The 22,589-nt window shown below is 44.6% G+C and overlaps 1 protein-coding gene across 3 annotated transcripts in view; it reads right to left on the bottom strand.

Annotated features, from left to right (window-relative positions):
- LOC146854004 (glycine N-acyltransferase-like) overlaps positions 1-22,589 on the bottom strand; it is a 208,007-nt gene that overhangs the window by 151,209 nt on the left and 34,209 nt on the right. For 2 of the 3 annotated variants that reach the window (XM_085651869.1, XM_085651870.1), the window contains 3 exons: positions 15,071-15,184; positions 7,745-7,852; positions 3,650-3,776 (listed from right to left, as the gene is read on the bottom strand). In XM_085651869.1, the coding sequence (XP_085507995.1) occupies positions 3,650-3,776; positions 7,745-7,852; positions 15,071-15,151 (316 nt within the window). In that variant the 5' untranslated portion in view covers positions 15,152-15,184. Of the gene's footprint in view, positions 1-3,649; positions 3,777-5,192; positions 5,407-7,744; positions 7,853-15,070; positions 15,185-22,589 lie in introns of those variants that run through there. The other variant, XM_085651871.1, reaches the window with a different exon arrangement.

The following is a 22,589-nucleotide window of genomic DNA, read 5'->3' as shown; positions in this document are numbered from 1 at the left end:
GTGAGTAGCTTGAGTTACTCTCTTCTCGACGGGGAGCCAGTGGAGGTCTTGCAGGTCATGTGCTCATGTCGTGGGGTGCCGACAGCGAGTCTGGCTGCGGTGTTCTGGATGGTCTAGAGCTTGTGAAGCAGAGATTTGTTGCTTACCGCATTGAGGGCATTTCCATAGTCCAGTCTGCTAGTGATGAGTGCGTGAGTGACGGTCTTTCTGGCTTCAGGGAGATCCACTTGAAAGTCTTGCGGAGGATGTGGAGGGAGTTGTAACAGGTGGAGGCGATTGGGTTGATCCGGTGAGTCATGCTGAGGGAGGAATCCAGTATTATACCGAGGTTTCGGTCATGGTCCGTCGGGGTGGGTTGGATTCCGAAGGTTGGGGACCTCCAGGAGTTGTTCCAAGTGGTGGGGGAGGGTCCAAGGATGAGGACCTCTGTCTTCTCCAAATTCAGCTTAAGGCAGCTGTTGCACATCCAGGCTACTGCGTCTTTCATACCTTCCTGGAAGCTGAGTCTGGTGTCTTCGGGGTTCTTTGTGAGGGAGAGGAGGAGCTGGTTGTCATCAGCATAGGATACTCTACTGAGCCCATGCTGTCTGATTATGGTGGCGAGGGGGGCATGTAGATATTAAAGAGTGTGGGGCTGAGAGATGATCCTTGGGGTACTCCGCAGTTGATCTCTGTGGGTAGGGAGAGGAATCCTTTGGATTCTGCCAGCAAGAAAGGAGCGCATGCAGTCGAGGACGGTTCGCTGTTTGTCGGTGTCGTGGAATCTGGCAAGAGTGCGGTGGGAGACAGTGCTCCCCTGTGACCTTGCTTCAGTTCCTTCATGGCAGATGTGGGGTGGGCTTGTGTGCGGTGGTGGTGCTGAAGGAGGTGTGTACACAGTGGTGGTCTGTCTAGAGTGGCAGCAAGGTGTGGCTGAAGAGGATGTTTGACCCTCCTACGAAGATGGGGTCTGGGATATGTCCGGCTTTGTGGGTGGAGGTGGTGACGAGCTGCTTCAGACCGAGGTTGGCAAGGTTGTCCAGGAGGGCAGTGGAGCCAGGGTCACTGCTGTTGTTGAGGTGGAAGTCCAGGTCTCTGATGAGTGCGCAGTCCATGGAGGTGATGGCGTGGGGTGCGGTGAGGGCGGCAATGGTGGTGGTGAAAGGGGCGCAGGGCCCAGGGGGTCTGTAAGCGAGGTTGACCCATAGCGTGGTTCTGGGGCCGGTATGGATCTGGAAGTGGAGGTGTTCGGTGTTGGAAAGGGAGCCACTCGTGCTGGAGGTGGAGAGTTGGAGGGCACTCTTGTGTGTGATGGCTAGTCTTCCTCCTAGGCGGTCGGGGTGGTCCTTCCTCTGGATCTTGTAGCTGTTGGGAAAGGCGGTGGCAGTGGTGATGTCAGGAGGAGGCAGCGTTTGTCTAGGTGTCCGTGAAGAAGGCGACGTCTGGCGAGATGGTGTTGAGGAGGTCTCATATCTCCATGGCGTGTCTGTGCAGGGAGCGTACATTGCGGAGGATGCATTTCAGTGCTTCTTTGATGTGGACATCTGGCATGGGTGCAGAGGTTGTGGGGGTGCTGTGGATGGTAAAGGAATGTTGGCAGGTTGAGCAGGAGAACTGGTCATGGGTGGTGCTCGGCAGAGACAGCTGGCAGTTGTTGTTCCTTCCGGGGTTGAGTGCATGGAAAGCAGCTGGGTCGTAGCGATGGATGGTCGGAAATCCAGGGTCCCTGGCGCTGGTCTTGGTCGGGTCGAAGGAGTGACACCTCTCCACTAATGAAGCTAATTCCAAAGGGAAAAGAGTAAGACTGATAAAGCCGTCATCAAAGAGAGTGCAAAATGAACAGACACAATAGTTGGCATTGCAATGGATGTTTAAATCACAGTTTTTTGGCTAGAGCAGCCATTTTAAGTGACTGGTGATTAAGGGTTAAAGATTTCTGTTCAGAAGTCCAAACAAAATAATAGATGCACTGCTTGGAATGCTTGCTGATAATGTGGAAACTAACAGAAATAACCGTTAGCATGAGCTGAAGACATTTTGGTTGTGGCAGCCATTTTAGTTATGTATTAAAGAAGGGTATGCAGTTCCTAAGGGTGAACAAGACACAAAAGGTCAAAAGTGAACTAGGTTCTATATGCAGAATCACAGTGTGAGTCCTGTGATTCAAGGTGAGAGGTAGAGAGGGAGAGACCCCTCTTCGAGACTAGAGCCCTCACACACCCAGCAAGCTAGGTGTCATACTTCATCATATGGGCTATGGGCTAGCCATTTTAGTTAGCCATGTGCTACCCACGTGCTTCTTCCGTCTTCACTGTTGCCTGCCCTTGTATTTTGCTTGAGTCATCAACTATAGTTAACTCCTTCAGTACTGAGTCAGAGTCTTGCGCATGCTCAGAAAGGCCTGTAGCTGCCAGAATGCACCTGTCTTAGTTTGTAAATGTCAGGCTGATTTAACTGATGCAAACAGAAATGTCTCACCTCCCACTTTGCTGACCAAGACATATTTGTGTGCCCATGTTAGTCAATAACTATTCTTGTATGTGCCAGTACCTCCCCTTGGTCTCATGCTGACAATGCAACTAATGCATATAGAAGACCCCTGGTTTCTGTACTCCTTGGACTACCTTCTACAGTGGCCTGAGGGTACCGTATTGACGTAGTCCCACTCATTTGAGATTATTAAACTTGTTATTTAATATTTCAGCTTCAGTGCCAACTTCTTTGGTGGTTTAAGGACTCGTGGACAGATAGGGTGAACCCTGCACCGGTGGGCCCCTAAAAAGGCTCATTTACACAATAATGGCTTGTAGAATATTAAAACCTATTCAGATATGACAAAATCACTGGGTGTCTTGCAGTATTGTTGTCCTGGCTTAACAATGTTTTGTGTCTCACGAAGATTCCAGACTTACTGGAGAAGCTTCAATCCGTATGAGGTCCAGGCAGGCCATATTTTCCCCTAAGCAACTCAGGTTAGCCCAGGTCTATGCACTCAATGGGAACCAACAACAAGAATATGGTAGATCTTCTGCATGAAAAAGGAGCACCTCACATGCATCCCTTGAGGGAAACCAAAACAAGCTTAACTCCTCACAGCTAACCCCATCCAGCAAACTCATCTCAAAGGATAAGGGGCAGAATTTCCCTTTTTAATCCCTAAATCGGTTGAGGCATATTGTACATTCAGGTCCTACACTGGAGTTTCTACAGAAAACCACTGTCTGTCCACCCAAAAGGAATGTCATCTTCACTTGAGCGAACGTCAATGGGACATTCTCCTCCTTCTTCTCAAAGGAGTGGTAAATATGGTCCCAAAATCCAGGAGAAATCATTATTCCTCATTCTTTACTGACCTAAAGAAGTTATTTAAAAAAAACTTTTCATATGTTAACACTGCATTACGCCTTTATAATTCTCCAGAATTACCTAATGATCTTGGAGCTTCAGGATGGGTATTTCAAAATCCATACATATTGGAAGCACAGGAAATAGAATGTGGTGCACAGGACACAGTTTGTGAAAATTGTTTCTTTTCATTTTCTAATATTTCTATTTATATTTATCCATTGTACGTACATCAGTTTTTAAGGTCGTTACTTAAAACATATTTATGTCCAATATAGTCGTTGCAGTCCATAATATCCAGTTTAACAAGTTCAGCTCCACTTACCTTGTATCAGCAGGCATTGATTCCAGTTGATGACATCAGTGGTCCATAGCATTGCCCTAAAGTTCTCTGGATCTTTGGTGAAGACATTGTAGGTGTTTATGTAGATGTTAGTATCATACATCATTTCCTAAACAAACATTGGAAAACCACAAATGGCATTTAGTGATTGACACCTGCTGTGCGCCTGAGAACATCAACTTTCAAGTTTTGAGTCTCCAACCCCAACGGCGATGGAGCTACCGACACTTTGTGCATCAACCAATAAGCAGTTGCCTTCCAAGAAAGGGTGTTCAGTAAGTTTGCCATTTTCTAGTTAAAATTACAACAACAAAAAACTAGAGAACTGGAAAAGTGGAAGAAAGATATGCTAGAAGCTGACCCTTTGGTGCAGAAATTCTGAAATGATTATGACATAGCAGCAAAGATAGAGGACCATAAATGTTTTCTTGGCAGCTGACAATTGTGAATTATGATGCACTGCATTTCTGCACTGCATCGAACAGATATGTGGATACATGTTCCTTTCTTGCACTTGTGGCAGTTAGATGGGATGGTTACAAATAGGCCATTTTGTAAATGACACATGTTGCTTTTCATGATTACAACATTTGACTGAGCAGAACTTGTGTCCTTTCACTGGCACTTTTTGCCTTGTGGAAAAGCTTGTGTTCAATATAAGAGAACTGTGTTGAGTGTGGTGCACTGCCAATGATGAATGCTATAAGCCTGATCTTGTTATTTTGGCAAATTACAATAAAGGCAATAGGCTTGTCATATTTATTGTAACAAGCATGTTAAAATCTAGGGGCATTAAAGAGTGGGTAGTGAAGAGCTGCTTGAGGAATGCAGCCCAAGATGGCTGCATAGATTCAAGCTCCCTGATTTAGCTGAAAATCCATTCAAATCATCAGGATGGCACACTGAAAATGATCTTCAGTGATAATGTCTGGCCAGCACAACAGCTATGGACATAAAAATGCCACAAGGGGGTTGCCAACTCTGCTACATTAAGCAATAGACCTGCTGCTGGTGGAGAGGTATACTCGTGGCAGGAGTGGATCGGCAGGCTTATGCTGAGCTGAACTGCACTACACAGACTGGAGGACATTCTTCTGGGGAATAGAGAGGACCTTACACTGCACTGCACATGTGGAGGGGATTGAGAAAGCTGGCTCCAGGGCAATTTCCATGCAGATGACTTACGGCTGGCCTAGGAGGTGCTGGCGAAGGAGAGGTCACTCCAGAGGTGGCTTTGCATCTGCCCGGGCCTGGAGAAGCATTGCACTCTGTAAGTGGCTAGTGAGTGCTGGGCCCTTATAAATGGTAGAGCAAAGGCATGGTAATGCTTGGACCAAAGAAAGACCAGTGCAGACTAGGGAGGGGAGATACTATACTCAACAGCTGATCCTTGGTCGGCAGCCCAGGTGGTGGCTGCCCTGGCAGGATGCTGCACACTTGGCTGGGTAGATTGCATGCTAGTCCAGCAGGCTTTTCCACCTCACCGCACTTCACATAAATTAGACGCAGCATTGGACACACATACCAGTTCCTGATTGCTAATGCGTGACGAAGATTGCTGTCACAGCCATCTGCTGAGTGAACAGTTCTACTCCTACGAGTGTGTCAATTGTTCATACAAAGCTGCAGTGGCATTACTGGACCTTCCTGGGATCTACAGCAGCAGGGGTGGATATTGCATGTACCCCTGGATGAGATAACTCTACCCCGCAACCAGGATCAGGTGGCTGAAGACTGAACTGCAAAAGAGAAACAAAGAAACACATGCAGCTATGGAAAACGGAGGCCAAAGGCAGTCTACATTGCATTCAGTTTAAGAAAATATAGAACCTTCCAGATCAACAACCCAAGATCCACAACAAAACAAATGAATCCACTGGTGACACCGCTAGACAGAATATCAAGGTCCTACTCCTTGAGATGAAAATAAAGCCTCTCTATGATTGATGGGAAAATAGACTTCCTTATAATGTGCGTCGACCAAGTGGAAGAATGGACAGGCAGGCTAAAACAATTGATATGGCTTAACACACGATCTCTGAGATGGAGTACTTAGTAACATCACATGACTCACTGCTGACCAAGTTGATTAGAGAACTGTCTGAGGTAAAGCCAAGATGAATATCTGGAGACACATTTTTCACATATTGACAGTGGCAGGAAAAAAAAACAATCGAATCACATGTGGAAACTCTCTTAAAGGAATTATGTGGCTGGTGCCCTTTTACAGATGTATCCATAGTAGAGAACTTGAACAGTGCCTGCCCAGTGAGAAAAGGGACTGACATATTACTAGATACACCACACCAGTAAGACCAGTTGTTGTCCCAGACAGCAATCCCTCATGAATGCACAAGGCTGCTGGTTGAGCAGTCCACCAACTGTGCCATGGAATAAGCAGTCTTGTTCAGTTCACATTAACTCACGGATATGGAACATTTGTGGATGAAATAACACTTGCAAAGACGGGCCAGTTCTGGCCTACCAAGACTGCCACAATGTACACTGAGGTCTGGTACAACAAATGCATTTAAGCCCCTGGCCAGATCATGAGTTTGCCTCCCGTTGTAGCGATCACAGAATATGTTCCTCCTATTCCACCTATGCCAGGGGTGAGCCCGTGAAAAGCAAAATGGTGGGTAGAAAAATACTTTTATTTGGACAATTGTTCATCAAACATTCTAAAACACATAATACACATAAACAGTTAAAGTGTCAAATTGATTTTAAGCCTGTCCGGCCAACCCATCCACCCACTGGAATTCGCAATGTGATTGGAAAGATAAAAAACACAGTCCATCAATATATGCAGTAAAGAACATGTCGCACCAGGGGGCAGGGGCCGAGGCCGCTGGTATCCTGGACCCTGGCCGAACAAGAGCAGGCTGAGTGACGCGGAATACATCGCCCTCTTTCCCTTGAAATGTCATTCCGTGGGCGGGGATCAGGTGACTGTCCTGGCCTAGAGGTGATAGGGAAAAACTGATAGAAGGCTTCTAACTCAGATAGGCCCGGTCAAGATTCCCGGCCACCTTTGTTGCAGACTCTTTCAATACTTGTTTCCATGGAAAAGGGGACCAGGACGTAGTTGTGCCACGATTGAAATGTAGGTTCTTAATACAACTTAGTCTATTCCTTACTTCCCTTGCCCACCTTCTTTCACTGCCTGGAATCTCATCCCAGCAAGGTTTGGATATCTTCACCAATTCGTCATCCTCCAAAAGTCTATTGAAGGACCTTAAAGCCAACAGGTTTCACCTGTGAGGCTGAACTCCCTCCTTATGCCCTGGACCATAGAGCCGGGTGGGAGCGACAGGAGTCTCCCAAGAGCTTCCCCTCCTACATCAAGGGATGGCTCTTCTGCTTCAGAACTGCTCTTCAAGCCCTTGTACTGTTGCATGTGGGTGATAGTAACGCCATGCTACATGGCCTTCTAAACTCCACACTTCCACCCACAAAGGATATCCTACACGCCATAGCATGCCTCATCCAGGGCTTGAAGATATATGATCACATCACACCTATCCTGCAAGAGATCCATTAGTTTCCCTTGCCGGCCAGCATCATCTTCAAAACCAGCTGCATCATTTATAAAGCCTTCACGGCCAGCACACCCGCTTATCTTGCAGACAGGTTCACCATCTGTAATGGGTCTTAGCACTCCTGCCGCCAGGACACCATCTGACTGCAGACTACGAAGCATGCAAAATAAAATAAAACACAGCAGGCCTTTTGCATTGATGTGCCCAGGATCAGGAACAACATCCCAGTAACCATCAGACATCACTCTGAGGGCCAGTCTGATGGAAGCGATCAGTCACAGCCATTGACCTAGAACACCGTATTGAGACTGCCAAAAATGTTGTACCTATATGATGTTTTCTGTCATCCATGTTGTAGCTAAGGGGTCCAAACATGTCACATTGTCTAGCAAGGAGATGCCTGATGGTCGTGTACTGTACTACCTACCACACAGGGACAGGCACCAGCTCTCAATAATGCATATCTAATAAATGTTTAAAACACAAATAGGCACTGTGAGGCCCTACTCATAAGAAGCTCTATCCTTTTACTCACCTCTGGCCGTTTTTTGCAAATCACAGTTTTAAAGTCAGGCCAGGAATCCACCAGAACCTCCATATTTAAAGGGTTACCGCGGTTTATATAGAAAAGCGAGCCATAGACCTGGAATAGAGAGAAAAAAGGGTAAATACAATAAGTTTATCTCATAGACATTGGAGGAATAGAAAAAACGAAATCATAGTAAATAGCTCTAAAACATATTTCAAGAGCTAGAAGACAGTTCATGTGGATAGATGCACTTTGCCCACAGTATGGACTGGCATACTGTCACTCTATGCAGTGGTGCACACTTAAGTCTGTACATTTGGAGCAGAGTGGGACATTGCACTGTATTACAACAAGTGTGCTGTCCCAAGCGCAGCTGTGAACACACCTCTGCACTTGGAAAATGCATTAGTGAAAGGTTGAGAGACACTTTCCCCCTTTTCAAGGGGCACACTCGGAGAGGTCACTGCTGACTGTGGAACACCTCACTGAATCACACAGAGGTGGCCTCCAGACTGACTCTTTGCCTTTATCTGTAATACGGAGCTCTGTCATCGACTGCCTTAGAGAAGGCAACATTCACGCGTGTGCAGCCCATTCGGTAAAACTAAAGTGCCAAGGGGTGCAGGAAGCAGGGGCACATGCCCGTTCCACCCCTAAATTCCCCAAGGGGACTTCAAGTAAAATGGCCCTATGGGCACTTTGGTTTTTAATAAAGGCCTGCTAATGCTTGCATGGCTCCTTCTGTGATACAGATCACACCCTTGCTTCATGTGCCAAAGCTATCTCAGGGGTGCATTTCCTCATTGTGTTGTCTGTGCCATATTACAAATGCATAAATGTGCAACAGAGGTTCGGCATGGAACGATTGTAGTTAGACTGAGACCAATCACATCCAGAATTCAGTATAAATGAGGTCATCAACATTGATATCCAAGCACACTAATAGCTCAGTTTCACTGTCAAAATCCACTTCTTCAATCTAATTGATCATGTTGCCACTGATAAGTGCATAACCTCCAGTGGCTGACACAAACTCTTTGATAAAGCAATCAATATACCTTCCCAGGAGCTCAAGAACTGACCACTGCCAGATACAAGTGTCCTTCCTGGAGTGTGTTTGGCATCTTTGTGAATCTTAGGGAGAGTGTACCACTTAGAGTTGAATTATTTTACTTACTATAGAAAATATTTACAGGCTCCACTGTTGTTTGTTCGTTCATACGCACTATTACACTCTTTATTTTGCATTCACTGTGTAATCACCTGAAGAATCAGCACATATGTACCGGACGGTAACTACCATTGTAAAAATATATGGGGCATATTAACAAGGGCTGGAGATAAAAATATCGCCCTATCAACAACAGGGTGCTAACATGCAAAATCGCATGTTAGCACCCTTTTTCACTACGCTTCCCTTTGCATCTCTAATGAGATGCAAAGTGGGCGTTCCAGAGCAAAATAATAGGAGAAATGTCGCTAAGCGACATTTCTCCTATTATCAAGCTTCACGCTAACCCTGTTAGAGACAAAAAAAGCAGCGCTAACCACGGTTAACGCTGCTTTTTTACGTCTGATAATTTTCAAACTTAGCCATGTAATCCAATGGGAGGTGGATTACATGGCTAAGTCCACCATGGGCTATCAACAAGGATATCCCTATCCTTGTAGTTTTATCGCTGCATTACCAGCGATAATCTCCCAAAATGCCGCTATCACTGGATTTTTTATCGCCTAGGCGGTTAGCTTTGTTAATAACGTGATAACCAGGAGATATAATCCAGCAATAGTGGGCGTTAAAAAAAATAACGCTAAGCGCCCTTAGAGTTAATTTTCCCTGTTCCTTGTTAATATGCCCCCCGATTTTTTAATACATTTAATTGTGGTCTCCTAGCTATTGTTATCCATTGATCTTCCGATTAATACTTAATTTTAAATGTGATTGTTCTCGTTCTAATCGCTATTGCACATTTATAATATAATACACCTGCATACAGGTATTTGGGCTGCTACTGTTGTATTAAAGTATTATAGACATAGGTGCACAGGAGCACTGACTCTGTGCCAGATTGAGGTGGCATGCAATCTGTGTGCCTCATTCCTCCCTAGGCGCCATTTGTATGTGGATTAATACAGTTCCATATACCCCACAAACATTTCCCTGCGGACTAGTGCAATCATTCCCTGCACCCCTCTGGAGAGGGACCTCAGCCCACTTCAAAAGCAGGTTGTGCTGCTGCCTGTACCGTGAAAGGTGGACCAGCATCTTGAAATAACCGATCCGTCTTCATGTCCCCATTGCAGCACAGATTTGCAACTGCACTGCGGACAGGGGCTTGGTTGTGATAAATGCAATGTCACAGCCTGTGCTCCATGCTGCAGAGTGGGATTGTGCACTATGTCCGCAATACGGTCCCTCTGATTCAATTCACTATCAGAACGTTGTAGCAGCACATATCTTTGTAGTGTAAAGGCTTGATTTGATTGTCTGCTGCAAATGTATATGCAAATCAAGTTTATCTAACAATAGCATTGTGTTGCTATATAAACAAGCATTGGCATAGCCAATAGGTCTCGCCTTTGGGACCTTATAAGTGTTTAGCCATGCAACAGTTAAAGTTGTCGCAGTAAGGATATTGTGCTGCATAACTAAATACTTATAAGGTCCCAAAGGCGAGACCTATTGGCTATGCCAATGCTTGTTAGCTGGTAGCAGCTGGGCAGAGCACGTGCATGTGGTATAAATGGCCGATCTTTGCCATAGTAACCAACGCTGTCACACACATGGCTGCCGGAGACATGGTGCACCTAAACGGACTACAGAGTCAGACACAGAAGTAACCCCTACGATGATAGTGGTATTCAAGTGGGTACCCATTGGGTCTATGCCATAAGATGCAGACTCCGCATTTGATGTGCACTTGTGATGCCTTGTTAGCGACCTGACGCGTTGTTTGTTGGGCCAGACTTACAAACAAACAAGCACATTCTAACCAAGCTCAAACATATTCCGTAATTAAACCGTTCCATCAAAAAATAAAAATCTATTCATAATGACAAAATAAGGAAACACGTCTCTCTGCACTTTGCAAGAGATGTGAACTCAGAGGGCAACCAGCAACATCTGATTAACCAGCAGAGGCAGCATGAACGTACAGTTGCCAGCAGGGGGTGGGAGGGATAGAGAGAGAAAGGGAAAGAGAAAGAGTGCGAAAGAGAGAGAGGGGGAGATAGAGAGAGCGAGAGAGGGGGAGAGAGGGAGCAAGAGAGGGAAAGAGAGGTGGGAGAGACAGACAGAAAGAAAAAAGAAGTGCACGAAAAGGAAGGGAAGAAATGGGAGGAGAAAAAGGATGAGGTTGCCTAGAGCCAGGGTGGTGACGGGCAACCCGTGGTGGAAGGTGACGTAAAATATACCCAATACTGCTGGGATTGTTGGACAAGGGAGGAGCCTGGTCAACCTTTCTGGACAGGGGAGTAGCTTCATTTGGTGCAGCAGATGCAGTAGCACCGGGATATAGAGGCTAAGGAATGAAGAGAAGAGTGCTCAAATTAAGCACTTCTCTTTATGCTTCCTCCTGCTGTATTTCTTGGCTATGCTTGTGTAATTTCTGTTGTGTTCTGCTCTGTGTTTCCTATTTAGGATTAAAGTACCTTAAAATGAAAAGAGCAAGTAAATATCCACGTTTACGGAGGCACAGGGTCCTTCGCAGCTTAGGGAGTGTAATGAGACGTGGGGCGTATTATGACCACAGCAATACCGAATTGCAGATTTTTGAGACATTATAAAAAATGGATCAAGGGATAAGAACCGCTCAAGAAAGGTCAAGAGAGCAGGAGTTATTGGGCGGACTGACACCAGTGTATAGGTAATAAAGCTGTACTAGTGTATAGAGGAGTTTGCTCTACTAGATTATAGGCAGGGGGTAGAAGTATTAAGATATAGGGACAGTGGCGTAGCAAGGTCAGGTGGTACCCGGTGTGGACAATTTCTTGTCACCCCTGGTTTAAAACACATATTTTTGCCACTTTGTCACCCCTTCAGTGATTTCTTCTCACCCCCGGATTGACAAAATGGCAAAAATATGTGTTTAAAACACATATTTTTGCCATTTTGTCACCCCCCTCAATAATAACACTCAGGGCGGCCCATACCCTCCTTCCTATGCCACTCTATAGGGCTGGCATACAGGAAAACCATAGTTCCTGGAGAAGGCGAAGGGGAACTGGGTTGAGTATAGAAAGACAGTTTATGAGAGTAACAAAGAAAATAAGGGAGGCATAGACAGGACCACTGGAAGTATGCGGCGGAGAGGACCAAATTATGCAGCAGTTTACAAAATTATGTAGCAAGAAAAGAAATTATATGGCATAATGCGGCATATTATGTCATTTTTACACGTCAACATTATGCGGTGAAAGGTGTAACCTCACAAGTTATACTCAAAAACAGCAATAAGCCAAAGAAAGGTGTGACCAGCAAACATTTGCGAAGGGGTTTCCACAGCGCATCAACGCGTGCCGCTGCGTTTTACGTGACTTACATCCATTTGAGCTAGAAACAAAAATTGACATACAAGTGGCGGGAGCAGCATGTGACTTAACGGTCAGAGCTGCCGACATTGGACATGGGGAAGGTTCCATTATCGGGGTCGGCTTAACGTCCTGTGATTTTGGGCAAATCACTTAATCTCCCTGCGCCTATTCAAAAATGAATGTATCCTTGTGAAACTTAACTGTTGCTCATTTAAAGCGCTCCAAACTCTTCAGGTCGAGTTTGCGCTATATAAAACTGCAGCAAAAAATAGCATGCTAAAGCTGTCAGAATCCCTCCACCCCATTGATGTCATCATGACAGAATGTTACTATCACAACAGATAGAGATGGAGGAGAAGGCGTCCCTGTTTGTAGTAGGGGCTGTCCTTTATCATCTGTTGCGTTGTCCCTTTTGCACTGGAGGTCCCATCTCCGATCTTCTAATGTTTCATCACTTCTGCCCTGTAGTGTTCAGCCAGATGAAAGTGCCTCGTGGGTTAAGTGTTTTGTGTGCTGGACCTTGGGCCTGGATCTCTCCCCGCAGGGGTGGAAGCCCGTCTCCTCCCACTGTTGACACGGCGCTATTTAAAACACAGCTGTTGGAGGGTGCAGTGCCCAAGCGCCTGTGGAGAGTAAAGCAGGCAAGAGGTTGTGGCTTTGAAGCGGGTTCCATACAAGTGCAAACAGTTGTTTAATTGGCTAACAGAACAGAGAAAGCTGCACAGAGCTCTCAGGTAAATGCTGACAGGCAGCTGAGAGTGCTGGTAGCCCTTCCGAGTGACAGCCAGCTGCCGCTGCGAGTGACGTCTGTGACCGGAAGCTGCTGAGCAGCTTGTGGTAAAATTAGTACGTAGTAATACTGATGGCGTTATCAGAATTGGAAGAGTTTGGGAGCGGCTCCAGATAATGAAGAGGATTTAAGAGAAAGTGGAAGAGAGTAAATGTCTTACTGCAGTCGACACCACGGTGTATAAATTCAAAAGTAAAAATAGTTCGTTTTTTGGATAGAGCGTGTTGCTGCAGTGCCACGGGATGTTGCCACTGTAATTTATAAGTGTTACCGTTGCCATGTCTGAACTCTGCTTTTTAGCTTTCTCTGAAAAGCGAAAACCTGCCGCACCCAGATCTTTGCTGTAGGAGCATTCACCCCTCCGCTATCCTTGCGACGCAGTACGTCATGGATCTAGGAATGAGGCAGCCTAAAGAAAAGAAATAAGTACAGTTTTCACCCCTAATTAACGAAAAAGTGAGATCGCCGCATCTCACGGACCCACCTAGTTCTTTCCCAAAAAGTTGAAAAGGCCCCCTGCGACCTCCTGTTTCATGTTTTGGGTGGCACGGGGAGATTACGTGATTTGCCCAGAATCACAGTGTGTTGAGCGGACGCCAAGCTCGAACCTGGTACCCCAGCTCCAAGGTGGGCAGCTCTGGCCATTAGGCATAACATGCAGTTGGCCTGGCTCTACCAGGGCGGGAGGGGGGGTAATTAATTATGTTGAAAACGTGCTGGGAGTAATGCAATTATTACCATAAGTAATTAAAGCATTGGTAGATGCAACCGAATACTGAATCGATACGAGGTGAGATGTACGGTGAAGCTGCAGGAATTTATCTGTACAAAAAAATTCACCGCTACTGAATCGCAGAGTACCAGTATCCGATTGGTTGTTATTGTCTGCTTTAAGCCAGGTGAACTGGTCTGCATGGACTTGTAAAAGGTAAGAATGAACAAGCATTTGCAATGTAATCGGTCCGATTGCATTGCAAATGCTTAAGTTTAAAACTGAGCGCGGCACCGCTTCACGGACACCGCGCTCGGTTTCTTTATATATTTCTTAACATCAACACTGAGCGCGGTGTCCTTGAAGTGGGTGCTGCGCTCAGTGCTAAAGTTAAGAAATATATCAATAAACCGAGCTCGGTGTCCGTGAAGCGGCGAGGTGCTCAGTTTCAAGTTAAAAAAGTTAAAAAAAGCGCGTGCCTCGCGTGGCAGCAGGGGGAGGGGAGAGAAGAGGGAGCCTGCGCAATTCACTTGCGGGAGCGAGCGGCTGGCGCCGAGATAATGGATAACATATGGCACCAGCCGCTCGCTCCCGCAAGTGAATCCCCAGACATGCTCGCGTTGCCATTGAAGGCAATGGAACGTGTGCACGTTTTTGGCTGAAAAGCCGAAGCCATTCCAAAAGGTCTGTTTGCCTATGCAGCACATGTGCGCTGCATAGGCAAGACCTTAAAAGGAATTCATTGAGTGTTTCACAAACATATTAGCAGCATGGATAGGAACTTTTATGAGGTACAGAAATTACCTACTTCAGTGTTAACTTACATCCAAAAGGAATAGAAGATAGTTTTCAATTTCATTCACCTGCTGACGTGTAGCTAAAATAAGGCCCTTTATGGGCCAAGTATAGAGCACGTGATCAACATTACTTTAACATAAGGGGTCAAACGTTTATGGAAGTCACTCCCGCTAGCCCACTGCATTTGAGCGTATCAATATCCATGCCTCCCGTCTTGACTGCGTTACTTCTTCCAGCTTGCCATCTCCTCCTTCTGGCTATCCTGGCTCTCTTGCTGCTTTTCTAAGGCCATGTTTTCAACTTGCCGTATTTCTCTTTCACTTAATATCTTTTTTCACTTGATACCTTTTCCCTTCCACCAACTCAGCCTAGATGTTTCTTCTTCTTCCTGCAATCTTCCTCATAGTCTCCTTGCACTCTACTAGCTCTTATCTGGTAACTTGTTTGACTGTTCAATGATAGTGAAATGGATGTTCAGCAATAGAGAACAAAGCCTTACCTTCATAGACTCAGGGACACTTTGGGCCAGTAGTTCCTCTAGCTTCTTTCGATCCTCAGAGCGCTCTAAAACCAGCATCATGGTTCAGGAACCAATGCAGCAGAATGAAGGTTTCTGAAAAATATTTAGACAGATCACTAAAGACCAACGTAAATATGTGAAATTCAGACCCTATTTACTCTAAGTACAATACAATATGTGGACTTCCATCAAATTTTTTACAAAGCTAAATAGCTTCCCCCTATGGGGACCACTGTTGTTTAACCCATCATGATACAGACCACGTTAATTTTAAGTGGTTTCGCAACTGAGGAATGGTATGGTTTTGTCACTATATTTAGACTGTAAGTCAAGAGATGGAAGTTTAAATTATGATGCATTATGGATTTAGTCAGAATATTCTTTATCTCACTGTACTTTGAAAGTGAGTTTTGTAGCTAAGTAGTCTGTCAATTTTGGCAGGGCATAGAGGAGAGCAGCTTTTTCTTGATTTTATTTTGGTATTTCTGTAGCATCCTAGAATGGCCAAGGCTTCACCTCAGCCATATTGTTCAGCATGAAACAGTGAAGATAGCTCTCTGGTATTGACTCATCAACTGTCAAGAGGGTGATTCAGAGTGAGATTACACAGTGGCAGCTTCTCCACTAAGGCGGAGGAACATCACCCCACTGCTCTTTGAACAGTGCAAAATAAAAATAAAATGATGATAATAAGAAGAAGTTATTATCATTTTACTATGTACATTGTTACATCCTACTCCATACATAGGTGCAGCTGTACATTTAATTTAAAGACTAAATCTATGGTCCAACAAGCAAAATGGTTCATTAATAGGCCTTACAGTATTCTACACTTGAATTCAAGTGATCAGAGTTTGCTATTTTCCAGCTGAATATGCAGGTGGGACAGGATGCCTTGTAAGATGGTAGTGGTTTGTTCAATCATCTTTTATGTTGGAGCTTCACATGTCTGTTGGAGCCCTCCCATCCATCAACATGGTCGTTGGAGCACCCAGTCATCTTGTACCAGGTTCTTCAACAGACATACTTTTCCAGACATACTTTTCCAGTGAGAGGAGATACAAATGTGTCTGTAGATGAATCCAGGCAGGAAATGGAGGTGTAAACATCGATATTCAATGTAAAAAAGGGAATAACTCTCAAAAAGACTCTTGGGGAGACAGACAGGGTTTGCTTAGTTTTGTTTTTGGGTCAAGCATTCAAGACCTCTTGTATATACTTTAGTATATACTTATATGTGTATGTACATTATGGGCTCTGGAGATCAGCCTTAGGACTTGTCTGCTTCTGCTTAGGGTCTTTTTTTCTCTTCAACTGCCTCTATTTAACTGTCTTGATAGAAAATGACCAGCACAGGTCAGTAAAATACCACAATCACTTTAACATTCTCTAGATTCCAGTCCATAGAATTTGTCTTCCACGAGTAGCCGTAGACAATAATATTTTTTTCAAATCTTGTATTTTCAGTAGGGGTGGGCGTAGTTCGCGAAGTAGCACTTCGCGGAGCTACGCAAAGTGAAGTTCGCACTTTGCGAGCTACGCGTAGCACTTCGCGAACTGCGTAGTAACATGTTCGCACTGTGCAAGATGTTGTTTTCAATGATTGCACAGTGCGGACAAGCAACCGGCACTGTGCAATCATTGAAAATGGCATCTTGCACAGTGCGAGCTGTAGTTTTCTGCTGCTCGAGTAGATTTTTACTCGAGCGGCAGCTTTCTCAACGCGAACTGGTGGTTTCTCATCGCGAGCGGTCGCGAGCATACGCGACCCCTCGCAATGAGAAACCTGACCTCCTCGCGTTGGGAATCTCGCCGGGAGGTTTATTTTCCATGCTCGCGATCGCCAACTTGATGTTGCTGATCGCGAACAAGGAAAAAGTCTCGCCGGGATGTCATTTTGCTTGCTCGCGGTCGCCAACTTGACGTTGAGGACTGCGAGCAAGCAAAAAATGACCGCAGCACTACGCAACACTACGCTACGCGTGTTCGCACTGTGCTACATGCAGTTTGCGTAGTGCGAAGTAGCGCGAACTTCGCAAACTACGCGAGCGTAGCGTAGTGCTTCGCCCAGGCTTAATTTTCAGTGATATGACTACCGGAGGTACTGATTTTATATTAAAACAGTGCTTTGGACTATACAATTTCCTGCTTAAAAGCAATATTTCTCTCCATGTGTTCCCATACGTGTCACGCAGTTTGGTGCTTACTTTCCCTCCATGTTAAAGAACATTAGATGTTTCAGCACCCAGGCTAATGTGCTGTATAGCTAAATACATATAAGGTCCCAAAGGCGAGACCGATTGCATTGCAAATGCTTGTTTTGTCTTTGCATTGACTCAGGGGCAGACCTGGTTTATCAATGATGGTGATCTCTAATTTACCTCCACACTTCTATCTCCTCACTTTGCCGCACTATGGTGGGCTTTCTGCTAGTAATGTGTGTTGTGACATAAACCTTGTGGGGTGCCATATTCTCCCCAGTATTCTTTAATTGGCTCTCATGAACTTGCCTGCGCAGCCCTTTTGAATGTGTTACTATGGAGCTTTTGTTAATCACTTTATCACTATATACCTCTCCTCTTTGACATGAAATGTTACCCAAACCAGCAGTAAAATTGCATTAAATATGTATCAAAATTAATGTGCAATCTTGCTGCTAAAGAACTCACAATACAGAGTTCAATACCCCCCTGACCTGTATAAGGAGGGGAAAGCAAAACATAATCCTTTTCCACACCAATTTAGAGAGCTTCAGATGTTAAATAAAGGTATTCTAGTATTTGTATACTTCTTTTGATGTATCATGTCACTACATAAAGGCAGAGACATACATACTAATGCCTTGAGAATCAACAGTGATATCAGAAGAGTTGGTCTTTCATATTTGTCTAGGACTAACATTGTGAGTAAACAGTGAATAATGAAGCTGCAAGAGTTAGGGTTAAAATATGTTGGCAGATGAATGATTCTTTATGGTAGTTCATATGAGTGTCTAGAAATGTACACTTGAAGTAGGCCATATAAATGTAGGTGTCTGATTTGAACAGAAAGTGCACTCTGTCAAGTTAGAATATCTGTGTGCTATCATGACTGAGGTGTATGTCTATTTCTACCTGTATTCTGACATGTGTTGGGCAGCATGTGACTCTAACTTAAAAACTATGTAGGTTAAGATTCAGCTGGACAGATGTTTTCTGTCTTACTACAGCCTTCAGTCACGGAAGTCCAGATCATTTACCTAGGTAGGGATCATAGAAGCATTGAAATATTGAGTTTGAAATCTTAGTACCTTGTAGAATGACCAAAAAGTAATGCATACATCTTCTGGTACACTCATTTTGAAAATAAAAGTGTACAGTATTTATAAATGTTTTCTTCAAGAGTTTCAACCATTTACAGCTGTGCTAATGTGCATAGTAAGGTATTGTACATATTTTTTTATATGTTATGGAGAGAATCCCAATGTATTTGTAAGCAACTGCTTATTGATTATTATGAATAATAATATATAATTATTTCTAAATTATTAATTGAATTAACACACTATTGAAAATCTTTGTTTTTTAGATATTTACCTTGTTTGGGAAAAAGAAATGAAAGATGGCAAGAAAACATGAAAAAGAGAGGAGAACAAAAAAACAGTACTACTTAAGGAAAAGTGAAAAGAGGAAATTAGATGATTCTTAGAAGGTTGTACAGGAAAGAAACTCTTCTGGTAAGAGAACTAAACAGTTTCTTAAAACACTTTTTCTGAGGTTGAAAAATGTGGAATATGTTGAGAAGAAAAAGAAAAGTTTTACAACAAAGGAGAAACAAAACAAAAATTGTCATGCTGAAAGAAGTTCAAAATATTTAAAAACAATGCATCTCACAAGAAGGCAGAAAAAGAGTATAGGAATATAAGAAGAAGAATGTTTAGAAGAAAAGTAATTCAAAATGTATTAAAACATTGTGAAAAATATAAAAAAAGTTCAGCAGCTTATAAGAAAAAGCAACAGATTGAAAGTGTAATAGATAAGGATTTTGAAATAAAACAACAATTATTTATATTAATATTGAAGACAATGAGAACATTGGATAAAACAATGGCATTTATGAGGGAGAAAAGCAAAAGAAAAAGACTTGTTAATAGAAGTAATTTTTGTAAAACTTTTACTGGTGAAATGTAGTACACTTCCAGTACTGAGCTTTTTATTAATGAAGCAATCTATTTTCAACAGAACACATTAGTACATGCAGTTGATAGTAGTGGTCGATGATATGAGGTGAAAGATGGTTCTCGTATTCCAAAGGAAAAAATGTTTTCTGGGAATGTGGAAGAAGTAATAGCTGAAGTAGTTCAAGGGAGGTGTACACAAGCTCCTGTATATAACTGGGATTGTAGCAGTACTTGAAGTATTTGACAGGATTCTATTGACATATTAAGATTTTTTTTTACGAGAACATGCCCACAAAAGTCTTAAACAGAAGATTAAGATCTTACAAGGACTAGATCCATATAAACCATAGGTTGAACTATAACCAATGTTGCAGAAAGTTTGTGATGACATACAGTTTTGTTTTTGGGTTCAGAAGAGGAGTGTAAAGAAACTGAGAATTTGATAAGTGGCTGTGTTGAAGAACACGAGAACGACATTAGTATTATTTCAAAGATTTACAAAGTTTAACACAGTTTTGTCTACAAAATCAAACTATATTTGTATTTGTTGTCGATGTACTCACTATAGAAGTCAAACTGGGAATGTTGATTTATATTTAAAAAGTGAAAAAGAAAACAATGATAAGTGGCAGCAATTGCATCTTTGTTTGTAGAAGGTCAGTTTGACTTGTCTAGTGAACAAGTTATTTGTAAGTACTGTTACAAGAAATTAGAAGGAAACAAAATGCCAGTTAGAGCAGTATATACCAACTTAGAGTTGGTACCTATTCCTCAGGAACTGGCAGATTTAAATGTATATGAGTCTATTCTTATTCAATCTTTCTATCTATTTCAGTCCATAGTTCATATGGAGCCTAAAACAGGTAAGCTGCCACCAACAGATCTACAGAAAGGTCTCAAAGAAGAGTTGTGTACTTACCTTTAGATTAAAAAAAAGCATTGAAACTGTTGGTGTAGAAATAGAGTGTTGGAAACGCCCACTCCCACTCCGCAGGGTGGTGGTGGCCTCCCCGAACACACTGTGGTAGCTTGGCTCGAGTGGTCAGGAAACAGGCACAGTGCTAAGCATACAATATACCCATACAATAACCATGCGTGCATCCGTTCCAAAAACGACTCTACACCGTAAAAATTATGAAAATATTCTTTCTTTATCTTTTTCTCTTAGTTGCTGATTGGAAAAATAAATAGGTCAATCACAATATACAAGTTTCAATTAGTGCAGGTCAAATAAATATTGGCTGTTTGATGAAATAAATAGGGGTGATCATAAATAACAGGGCATAAATACAAGTGCAATATATACAGACAATTAAATACTTTGAGGCAATAAATACTGTACCAATAAATATTGTACACCATCAAGTCCTGTGGACCTATAAATATAGTGCAGCAATAAATAGGTAAAAATTCAATAAATACAGTACCCCCAATAAATAATTAAAAGTATACAGCAACTCTCATGTAATCAGATGACACTTCAATTCTTAAGGGCAGATTTGGCCCAGGCACAGCTTGTAGGGTTGTGGAAGGCTTGAGGGGGGCTACTCCCTGGCTGGGACAAGGCTGAGGCCTAAACTGAGGTAGATCAAAGGGGGGAATACCAGTGCCCTGGCTTTCTCTCTCCACACAACCTCTCTAGGTTAGTCCCAGTTCACCCCAGGCACAGTCAGGTTGGTTTCAGCACCTCCCTAGCCCCTTAGAGTAGTCTCTCAGGTCTCCACAGGGCCTTAGGCGCCCTCTACTCCACTTACTGCCCTTTTTCTGATGTTCCGACGCCGCTGGAGTCGTGTCGACGCCGTGAGGCGGTTCCGGTTCGGTCTCGGCGGCCTCGGCACAATGTCAGTTCTTTGACGACGCCGGCAGGCGGTTCCGGTCCGATGTCGGTGGCCTCGGTTCGATCTCGACCTCCGATTCGACGGCGTCAGGCAGTCTCTTCACGATGTCGACTTCGGGCGGCTCCGGTCCGATGGCGCTCTCGGCTCCGATGACGTCGGCCGGCCTGGCCTCGATGTCGACTTCCGGCGACTCCGGGGTGCGATCCTCACCCCCGACCTCCGGTGCTCCTCCTCACAGGCTCCGGGCGACTCCGGAGTGCGATCCTCACTCCCGACCTCCGGTGCTCCTCTACCTCGGTCTCCGACGACTCCGGAGGGCGGACTTCACTCCTCCGATGACGCCGCTCGCTCGACCTCGGTTCACTTCCTCCTCGACCTCTGGTATTCCTCACGACCTCCGTCGGCGCCCTCTCACGACCTCAGGCGGCTCCGGGTACGACGTCTGCTACTTCAGTCAGCGCCGCTTCTCCACCTCGGGCTCCAGGTCTTCAGGCTACTCGACGCCGGACTCCAGGGAAACCAGTTCTCAGGTCAGAATCTTGCTGTTTTCTTGGTTCTAAGGCCTGTTCCTGCTGTCCAGGTCCTTAGGATAAGTTTCTTCTGTCTTCTTCCCACACAGGGCTATAGGCTGGGATCCATCAGTAGGGACAAGTATCAAGGGTGGGTTTATGGACCCCACTCCAGGCACAAGTTTCCACCCCTGCTGCTTCACTCCTTCCTCCTTCACTGTTGTGCTCCTCTCTCTTCACCAGTCAGGTGCCAACTGCCAGCTCCAACTGCCAACTGCCTCTCTTATCCTCCCAACATTCTAAACGGTCTCCAACTGTCACAGAGTTCTGGAACCTCCTGGAATGTTCTGGAAGGTGCTGGTAGGTTCCAGTGGATGCTGGTGATGTCACAGGTGGCCACCATCTTGTGCTCCAGGCCCTCAGACAGAAGTTTCAGGGGTAGCTAAAATGGCTCCCTGAATCTGCAGCAACACTAAAAAGTCTGGTGGTTCCCAAAAAGGAAAAAATTCAAACAGGGTTTGAGGCAAAAGTGGGACAAAATAAATAATGATGAGGAGGGACCACCCAAAGGGCTGACAGGTCTAACACGCGTCCCCCCCAGCTGAAAGTGGGGAGAGCTACCCAACCCCTTGGGAGTTCTCATCACTAAGGCGGAAATACCTTGAGAGACCGTCTGCATTGGCGTGGTCCACTCCAGGCCGATGTTCCACCTGAAAGTCCATCCCCTGTAGGGAAATAGACCACCTCAACAACTTGGGATTCTCCCCCTTCATTTGCATCAGCCAACGAAGGGGTCTGTGGTCGGTCTGAACAAGGAAGTGCGAGCCAAACAGGTATGGCCGCAACTTCTTCAGAGCCCATACCACTGCAAAGGCTTCACGCTCTATTGCACTCCACTTCTGTTCCCTGGGAAGTAGTCTCCGGGATAGGAAGACCACGGGTTGATCCAGACCCTCTTCGTTGAGTTGCGATAACACTGCCCCAATGCCATG

Source organism: Triturus cristatus, chromosome 4_1 (assembly GCF_964204655.1).
Source record: "Triturus cristatus chromosome 4_1, aTriCri1.1, whole genome shotgun sequence".
NCBI classification, from domain to species: Eukaryota; Metazoa; Chordata; class Amphibia; order Caudata; family Salamandridae; genus Triturus; species Triturus cristatus.
Note: the sequence above shows the minus strand (reverse complement) of the source record. Positions and strands in the feature narration are given on the sequence as shown.